Source organism: Suricata suricatta, chromosome X (assembly GCF_006229205.1).
Source record: "Suricata suricatta isolate VVHF042 chromosome X, meerkat_22Aug2017_6uvM2_HiC, whole genome shotgun sequence".
NCBI classification, from domain to species: Eukaryota; Metazoa; Chordata; class Mammalia; order Carnivora; family Herpestidae; genus Suricata; species Suricata suricatta.
The window spans coordinates 55004513-55014855 of NC_043717.1; the positions used below are offsets into that span (position 1 = coordinate 55004513).

General features: G+C 34.4%; 1 protein-coding gene across 1 annotated transcript in view; it reads right to left on the reverse strand.

The window, feature by feature from the left end:
- ZDHHC15 (zinc finger DHHC-type containing 15) overlaps positions 1-10343 on the reverse strand; it is a 182161-nt gene that overhangs the window by 533 nt on the left and 171285 nt on the right. Inside the window, exon 11 of the mRNA XM_029930895.1 lies at positions 5466-5540. Within this exon, the coding sequence (XP_029786755.1) occupies positions 5494-5540 (47 nt within the window). The 3' untranslated portion in view covers positions 5466-5493. The remainder of the gene's footprint in view (positions 1-5465; positions 5541-10343) is intronic.

The following is a 10343-nucleotide window of genomic DNA, read 5'->3' on the forward strand; positions in this document are numbered from 1 at the left end:
ACACAAAAATATTTATTTTTGAAATTCACATGAAAATAACATGAGCTTTGAGAGTGGACAATTCTGAATCTGAATTCTAGCTTTGAAACTCATAAACTCTGTGACTCTGGACAAATAACATCAATGGACTTTAGTTTTTCATCTGTAAAATAAGCACAATAAAATCTGCCTAACATAACATCTGGCATACAGTAGGCACTGAAGTAGCTATAAGCTTTCTGGAAAACAAGCCATATATTTTAAGAGTTTTTAAAATTAGTTCATACCAGTAGCTTTGCTTCTAGGATTCTATCCTAAGATAATGATTATAAATGAGAAAAAAGATTAATGTTCTATGATAATATTGATGGCCTTATTCATAATAGTGAAAAATTGGATAAAATCTTAATGTTGGAAAGCATAAATTGATTAAATTAACAATACCTTGATATAATGGGAAGTTACTTTAGGCATTAGTGAAAACTAAAGATTCAAAACTGACAATATGATCTCAATGTTTGCAAAATGTATTCATAGAAAATATTGCAAGGGATAGAACAAAATGTTATCATGACTTATCTTTAGGTGGTGGAAATATAGGTGGTTTTAATTTTCTTCATAGTTTTTTCTTTTTTGTTGTAAATATGCTTAATATACTTTTTTAATGTGTATTTGTGTGTGTGTGAAAGAGAGCGAGCGAGCGATAGAGAGCAAGAGTGCTAACGGGAGAGGGGCAGAGAGAGAAGGAAACACAGAACCTGAAACAGGCTCCAGGCTCTGACCTGTCAGCACAGAGCCCTACATGGGGTTGGGACTCACAAAATATGAGATCATGACCTGAGCTGAAGTTGGATGCTTAACTGACTGAACCACTCAGGCACCCCTAAAATTAATTCTAATGTGTTCTAAATAAAAAAGCAATTCATATTCATCATAGGATATTTGGGATATATAGAAAAGAATAAAGAAAAATAAGGACCTATATGTAATCTCAGAGACTGTTTTTTCATTTCTTCCTCTTTATCATTCATTCAACAAATATTTATTGAATACTTAACATGTGCCAGGCATTATTTTAGAGGCTGGCACTAAAATGTGAACAAGACATAGTCCTTGCCCTTAAGGAGCTTACAAGCTAGTGTGGGAGACACTATCTATATATCTATAGATACATATAATATACACACACTCTTTAGCCAGAAAATGGATAGATTTCCTAAGGAATGAGTAGATTAATGTGATGGTCAGGAAAAAAAAAACCTAGCAAAGTTTGGGAAGGTATTATTTTAAGAAGCAGACATCTGGTGGCATGAGAGAAGGAAAGAAGGTACGGGAAGTTTGAGAGAAGTTTAACAGAAGTGTTTTTTTCCTTTATTTTTTAATTTTTAAATTTAACGTAAAATGAACTTTTGTTTGGTGTACTATGAGGTTATACACATGTGTAGAATCTTGTAACCACCATATCAGATAGAATACAGCTATTGCATTCATATACAAATTTTGAGAGAACACAGGTTTTCAGTATTCTAGGGGAAATATTCAAGAGTGGGATTACTGGGTCATATGGTAAATGTATATTTAACGTAAGAAACTTTATAACAAACTGGCAAACTGTTTTCCAGAGTACCTGTGCTATTGTGCATTCCCACCAGGAATGTATGAGAATTCAAATTGTTCTGCATTCTTGTCAATACTTGGAATTATCACTATTAAAAAAAATTTTTTTACCCATTCCAGAATGAATGTAAAGGAATATCCTCACAATTTAATTTACATTTTCCTCATTGCTAGTGATATTGAGCATCTCTTCCACTTTTTTGGTGAAGCACCCATTCAAACCTTTTGCCAATTTTTGTTGTGCTTTTTTTTTTTTTTTTAAATTTTTGAGCTTTTAGAGCACTTTCCATGTTCTGGATACAAGTCCTTTATCAGATGCGTGTTTTGCAAATACTTCCTCCCAGTCAATGGCTTTTCTTTTTATTCTCTCTTTTTTAATATCATTATTTTGAGAGAGAGAGACACACACACACACACACACACACACACACACACAGAGACAGAGTGAGCAGGGAGGGGGGCAGAGAGAGAGGGAGACACAAAATCTGAAGCAGGCTCCAGGCTCTGAGGCGTCAGCACAGAGCCCGACACGGGGCTCGAACCCATGGACTGTGAGATCATGACCGGAGCCAAAGTCGGATGCTTAACCGATTGAGCCACCCAGGTGCCCCTCCATGTAAATTTTAGAATCAGCTTTTCTATACTTACAAAAATCCTGCTACAATTTTAATTGGGATTTCATTAAACCTTTCTACCAATTTGGGGAGCATTGAAATCTTAACTATACTGAGTATTCTGACCCATGAGAATAGTATGTTTCTTCATTTATTTAGGATTTCCTTGGTCTTTTTCATCAGTATTTTGTAGGTTTCAGCATACAGAACTTATATATGATTTGTTAGACTTACATCTAGCTATTTACGTTTTGGAGTTTATATTGTGTTTTTAATTTTGGTTTCCCAATTGTGCATTGCTACTGTATAGAAACTCAATAGATGTTGATCTTATGTGTTGTGAACTAGCTAAACTCATTTATTTAATTCTCAGTGCTTTTGTAGATTCTTTGAATTATCTATGTAGACAATCATGTCATCTGCAAATCAGGACAGTTTTACTTTTCTTTCCCAGAGTGCCTTTATATCTTATGCTACTCTTATTGCTTATGTTAGGACTTTCATTATGATATGAGATAGCGGTGTTATGAGAGACTGTATGAAGTGGTTAATAGGGGAAAGAACTACTTGTAAGTAGGTAAGCAGTGATGACTTTTCAAGCCAGCTTAGGCTGGAGACCACAAATAATCTCAGTTGTGTTATTTGTAATAAGTTGCAATCAGAATTTATAATTGGTTATATTATTATTGTAGCAGTTCCCAGCAGCCTGACTATAGGAATGGAGAAGGCAGACAGACTGAATCTGGATTTTATTTTTTCTGGCCGAGGCAGTGGAGTTAGGGAGATAAGAATATGGGCAATAAATGCCGTTTGCAACAACATAGATGTGCTTAGAGGGTATGATGCTAAGTGAAATAAGTCAGACAGGAAAGACAAATATTGTATGATTTTACCATATGTGGAATTTAAGAAACAAAACAAATGAACATAGAAGATGAACAAAAAGCCCCAGACTCTTCAATACAAAGAAGAAATAGGTGGTTGCCAGAGGGAAGGTTGAGGGGGGAGAAGGTTGAGAGGAGAGGTTAAATACATAAAGAAAAACAGGAGTACAACTTATCTTAATGAACACTGAGTAATATGTACAATTGTATCATACACCTGAAACTATACAATACTGTACTTTAATTGTACTTTAAAATATAGATTGATAAGAGAAAAGTTGAAGGTTCTATTCAGTCAAAGCTAGATAGAGAAGGGAGCAACAATGTAAAAATTTAATTTATACTTATATTTTTGTTATATTTTCCTTCATTGTTTTTCTACATACATAGATATATTTTAATACTAAAAAGTTTTAAATTAAAAATTTAAATGTAATTTTATAATGTTTTCAAGGTTCATCCATGTTGTAACATCTATTCTTTTGGCTGCCAAATAGTATTCTGTTGCATGGATATACCACATTTTATTCATCTATTTATCAGCAGATAGACATTAGATTTGTTTCCACTTTTTGGCCATTATAAATAGTTGCTGTGAACATTTATGTAGAAGTTTTTTTGTGTGGACATATGCTTTTATTTATCTTTGTTATATGCAAGGACTGGAATTTCTGGGCCATATGGTATTTTTATGTTTAACATTTTGAAGAATTATCAAACTGTTTTTCAATGTGATTGATCCATTTTACACTCCAACCACCAATGTATGAGGGTTCTGGTTTTTCCACATCATTGTCAACCCTATTATCTGTCTTTTGGATCCTAGTGGACACTAAGTGGTGTATTGTGGTTTTGATTTGCATTTCTCTAATGGCTAATAGTGTTAAGCATCTTTTCATGTGCTTACTTCATATTTCATATGATTATTTGCATATGGAGAAATGTCTATTCAGAAATGTCCTTTATCATTTTTTAATAATTGTTTTTATTTATCTTATAGAATTGAAAATGTTCTTTATAGATTCTGCATACATACAAGTATCTTATCAGATATTTGATTTGCAAATATTTTTTTCACCAAAGGCCATGAAGTCATAAATTATGTGAAATGTCCAGAATAGGCAATTCTATAGAGATAGAAAGGTAGATTAGTGGTTGCCTAGAAGGAATGGAGGGAATGGGAGTGAATGCTAAAGGGTATGAGATTTCTATATATTTAAAATTAATTGTGGTGATGGTTGTGCAACTCCATGAATAGCCTAAAAACCAATGAATTGTACATTTTAAGTGGTCAAATTATATGGTATTGTGAATTATATCTCAATAAAGATAAAAAATATACTTTTAAAGTTAAACTACACTCATACAGCTTTTTAATATAACTATTAATTATTCTTCAAAATTACTCTTAGTAGTGCAAACTATTTCATCATAATAATGTAGCAATTTATTTCACTATTCCTGTATTGTTAGATATTTCACGGTGTTTCCAATTTTCTGATATTATAATAAATTGGTAATGTATAAATGTGCAAATCACAGGTTATTTCATTAAAATACATTCCTAAAATTTGATTATCAGATATAATTATACGAACATTTTATGGCTTTTATGTATGTTGTTAAATTGCCTTAAAAACGATATATGACTTTACACTTACATCAGCAGCACATAAGAGTACTTGTTTCAACATGTCTTTAGCAATACTGGGTATGATAATCATAAAAAATGGCTGCTTTAGTAGATGAAAATTGATATTTTGCAGTATTTTAATTTATATTTCTTTCTAATAAAGAGGATCAATTTTTATATATATTCTTCATTTTAATTTTTATTGATTGATTGTATTGTTTACCCATTTTCTAATGGTTGTATTTTTTCCTTTCTGATTTGCAAGATTTTTGTAAATTAAGGATGTGAAATTTTGTGTTATATGTTTTGCAAAGGTTTCTACAAGTTTGTCTTTTCATTTTGAAGAAAATGTTTAGAATCAGTGCTTTTTATGTAAAAATTGTAGCAACAATTTCTTTTTTAATCTGAAAAAATTTAAACCCAAATATGAAAAGATGTGTTAGTAGTATTTGTTAATTTTAAGTTGCAAATAAATGGGTATTAAAATTTGGGGGGAGATGGAGTGCTATGAACATGAATTCTATGTAATGTCTACAGAAAGGGAGACACAGTATAAGGGCTATTAGGCAAGCTTTATAAATTACATATAGAACTTCTACTTAATATGAATAATACAAGAGTGAAGAATTTAACATATTGTTCACCAGAGCAAGAACTTATTTCTTTTCTAGTCCTGCTTGCAAGACTGTCTCTTAGCAGTCCAAGTAACACTTTATGTGCCTCCTTCAGAATACTGACCTGAGAGATGCAGGAAATGTGTAAACTGCTAAGTTTCTGTTTCCACAGCAATAGATGATGAAACTTCTGGATAATCTGTAAGATTGAAAAGGGAAGGATCAAATGACCCCTTCTCTTGTATGGGTGGGTATTCATTCAGCAGTATATTTCCTTTTTGTTCAATCCCTGGAGACAGCAGACATCTACAGATCTCTAAAGACTGGTGTGTTACACCACAGCATTTGTAACCAGTTGAGATATTCATATTCTAAAAGTAGTCAGGCTGATGTACATAAAATAAGATTATTTTATTTATAAGCATCATCATATCTATAATACTGGCAGATATTTGACTTAGATAGCTGTGAAGGCAACTCAACAGCATCCAGCTTTAATGGGATGCTTTGAGTCTTGCTACTCACAAAATTACCCTATCTCATGTTTTTCCACTGGAAATAATTGAAACAGCTATTTAAGTACTTTTGGTGTTGCTGTGTTTCTAAAAATGAATGAGGGATCTAGAAAATAAGAGGCTTTGGAATTAATAAGCAATGTTATTTATGATACAAATGTTTTTGTTTCTAACCAGAGCATTTTGGGGAAGTAAAGTACACTCTGAATCAGCTTGCTTAATGTACAGATAATCACTTTCTTTATACTTCTTGCATAACAATGTACCTGGCAGTTTGAGATTTAAAAACGTGTTGAAAAGGAGAAAGGAAAATGGTAGCAGAATAGGAGGATCCTAGGCATGTTTTGTCCCATGAACACAACTAGATAACTACCAAATTATCCTAAATCCCCCAGAAATAGAATTGAAGACTGACAGAACAACTCCACAACAAAGGGAGAGAAGAGGCTACATGGAAGAAGGTAGGAAATGGGAAGACGTGGTTTAGGGGAGAAACGGATCATAGTTGCTGCAGAGGAGAGGGAGTCATGGTGGTGGAGAAGGGTGAGAGGGAGAAAAGCATACAGGAAAATACACAAAGAGAATGCTTCCCCAAAACCATTGACTTGGAAAAGGAAAGGGACTGAATTTCATGTGTTCTTGCCAATAGAGCTTAAAGCATGGTGTACAGGAGGAATATTATTCAATCTTCTCAGAGCACATCTCTGAGAGCCAGTATTCACAGAGATGCCTGTCCAGGAGCAAAGGAGCTGGCTGGCACCATTTCTTTCCCTACTCCTCAGCATAAATACAGAGCAACCTGCAGGAAACAGAGCAGTGCTGACATTGACTGCCAACTTGCTTACACCAAGCCCCATACCCCTGCACACTAGTTGGAGTGCACTTCTCAGTCACGCTTGCCTCAATCCTGGCACAGCTGGCCCCTCTTCCAGAAGAATAGCACAAACCCCAACCAAGAATATATATCCAGACCAGAGTTATGCAGGGCCTCAGTTTTGGTGGAGGTGGTGTTAGATCTCAATTCACAAGCAGACCAGAGCACACCTAGGTAAAACTCACCTCACGTAGGACAGACCAAATATTGCCCACTGCAGGCAAGGAGAGCCTCTGCAGACGACTGGCCTGAAGGATAGAGCAGCCGAAACCCAACAGTAGAGTGCACAAAGCACACACCAGAGACACTTCCTGAGCATCAGGCTCTGGGCATTACTTGACCTCCTCAGCATAAGGCCATTATATTCAGGAGGAGAAGAAATAATTGGCTTTTCTACACACAGATGAAGGCAGAGACTGAGTCAATATGAGGACAGAGAGAGAGGAATTTATCATAAATGAAAGAACTATATAAGGCCACAGCCAGAGATCTAAGTGAAACAGATGTAAGTAACATGCCTGCTGGAGAATTTAAAGCAATGATCATAATACTCACTGGGCTTTAGAAAAGGATGGGAAGAGATCAGGGAATCCATTACCACAGAGAAAAAAGAGTTAAAAAAACAACCAGAAATGGAGAATGCAATAAATAAGATTGGAAACAGGCTTGATGCAATGGAGAGCAGCTTACAAGAAGCAAAGGGATGAATCAGTAACCTAGAAGACAAGATAATTGGAAAATAATGAAGCTGCACAAAAGGAAAAAGACTTAAGCAACAGAAGAATAGACATAGAGAACTCAATGATTCCATCAAATTTAAAACACTGATCTTATAGGAGTCCCAGAAGAAGGAAAGAAAAGACAGAAAATTTATTTGAGGAAACAATAGCTGAAAACGTACCCAATTTGGGGAAGAAAATAGACATTGAGATACAGGAGGCACAGAGAACACCCATCTAAATCAACAACACCAGGCAAACACCAATACATATCGTAATTAATTTTGCAAAATGTGATAAAGAAAAAAATCTTAAAAGCAACAAAGTGCTTAACTTACAAGAGAAGACCCATAAAGCTAACCGGAGATTTCTCAACAGAAACTTTGCAAGTCAAAAGACAGTAGCATAATATATTCAAAATGCTGAATGGGAGAAATCTGCTTCCAATAATAGTCTATTCAGCAAGGCTATCATTTAGAATAGAGGGAGAAAAGGAGAGTGTCCAAGAAAAACAAACACTAAAGGAGTTCATGACCACTAAACCAGCTCTGCAAGAAATATTAAAGGGATTCTATGAGTGGAAAGGAAAGACCAAAAGCGACAAAGATAAGAAAAGATCAGAGATATTCTCTAGACACAGTGATAAAACTAGTAATAAAACTGGCACTAAATACATCTATATCAATAATTGCTATGAATGTAAATGGACTAAACACTCCAAACAAAGGACATAGAGTGTCAGAATGGATAAAAATACAAGACCTAACTATATGCTGCCTACAAGAGACTCATTTTATACCTAAAGACACCTACCTGCAAATTGAAAGTGAGGGAATGGAGAAAAATGTATCACACAAATTGATGTCAAAAGGAAGCTGGAGGGGTGCCTGGGTAGCTCAGTTGGTTGAGTGTCCAACTTTGGCTCAGGTTATGATCTCATGGCTTGTGAGTTCAAGCCCCATGTTGGGCTCTGGGCTGACAGCGCAGAGCCTAAAGTCTGCTTCATATTCTTTCTCCCTCTCTCTACTCTTCCCTTACTCATGCTCTGTTTCTCTGTCTCCATCTCTCTCTCTCTCTCTCTCTCTCTCTCTCTCTCCCTCTCTCTCTCTCAAAAATAAACATTAAGAAAAAGAAAGCTGGAGAAGAAATACTTATATGAGACAAAATAGACATTAAAACAAAGACTGTAACAAGAAACAAAGAAGGGCACTATATAATCATAAAGGGGAAAATACAAAAGATGATCCAAAAATTTTAAGTATTTATGTACCCAACATGGAACGCCCAAATATATAAAACAGTTAAAAAACAAACATAAAAGGAATCAATTCATAATAATACAATAAGAGTAGAGGACTTTATCACCCCACTTACATTAATGGACAGAACATCTGTACAGAAAATAAACCAGGAAACAATGGATTTGAATGATACACTGGACCCAATGGACTTAATAGATATATTCAGAATGTTCCATCCTGAAATTGCAGCATACACATTCTTTTCAAGCACACATAGGATATTCTCCAGAATACATCACATACTAGGTCACAAAGCAGGCATTAACAAATACAAAAATACTGAAGTCATAGCATGCAACTTCATGGAACTTCATTGACCACAATGCTGTGAAAGTAGAAGTGAACCATAAGAAAGGATCAGAAAAGACCACAAATACATGTGGTAAAACAACATGCAACTAAACAATGGGTCAACCAGGAAATTAAAGAAGAAATAAAAAATACATGGAAACAAAGGAAAATAAAACACAATGGTCCAAAACCTGTGGGATGTAGCCAAAGTGGTCATAAGAGGGAAGTATGCCTACCTCAAGAAGCAAGAAAAATCTCACATCAAAACATAACCATACACCTAAAGGAGCTAGAACAGAACAAAAGAAGAATAAAGGCAGCAAGAGGAAGGAAAGAATAAAGATTAGGCCAGAAATAAATCATATAGCAACTAAGAAAACAATAGAACAGATCAATAAAACCAGGAGGTGGTTCTATGAAAAAATTAATAAAATTGATAAACCCCTAGCCAGACTTATCAAAAAGAGAAAAGACCCAAATAAATAAAATCACAAATGAGAGATGATAAAAACAACCAACATCACAGAAATAAAAATAATTATAACAGAATATTATGAAAAAAATTTAGGTCAACAATTTGAACAACCTGGAAGAAATGGATAAATTCGTAGAAACATACAAACTACCAAAATGCAAATCACAAGAAATAGAAAACTTAAACAAATCAATAAACAGCAAAGAACTTGAATCAGTAACAAAAAAAGAAAACAAAACAACACAAAAAAACTGACAACAAACAAAAGTTGAGACCAGATGGCTTCATAGGCAGATTCTACTAACATTTAAAGAAGAGTTAATACCTATTCTTCTCAATCTCTTCTTAAAAATAGAATAGGAAGGAAAACTTCCAAATCCATTCCACAAAGCCAGCATTATCCTGATATTGAAACCAGATGGAGACACCACTAGAAAACAGAACTACATGCCAATATCCCTGATGAATACAGATAAAAATTCTCAAAAAAATACTACCAAACCAAATCTAACAATACTTTAAAAATTATTTGCCACGATAAAATGGGATTTGTTTCTGGGATGCAAGGTGGTTCAATAATACACCACATTTATAAAAGAAAGGATTAGAACCATAAGATAATTTTAATAGATGCAGAAAATGCATTTGACAAAGTACAACATCCATTCATGATTAAAAAAAACTTCCACGGAGGTTCCTCAAAAAACTATCGATAGAACTCCCTTATGATCCAGCAATAGCATTGCTGGGGATTTACCCAAGAGAGACAGAAATGCTGATGCATAGGAGCACATGTACCCCAATGTTCATAGCAGCAATGTCAACAA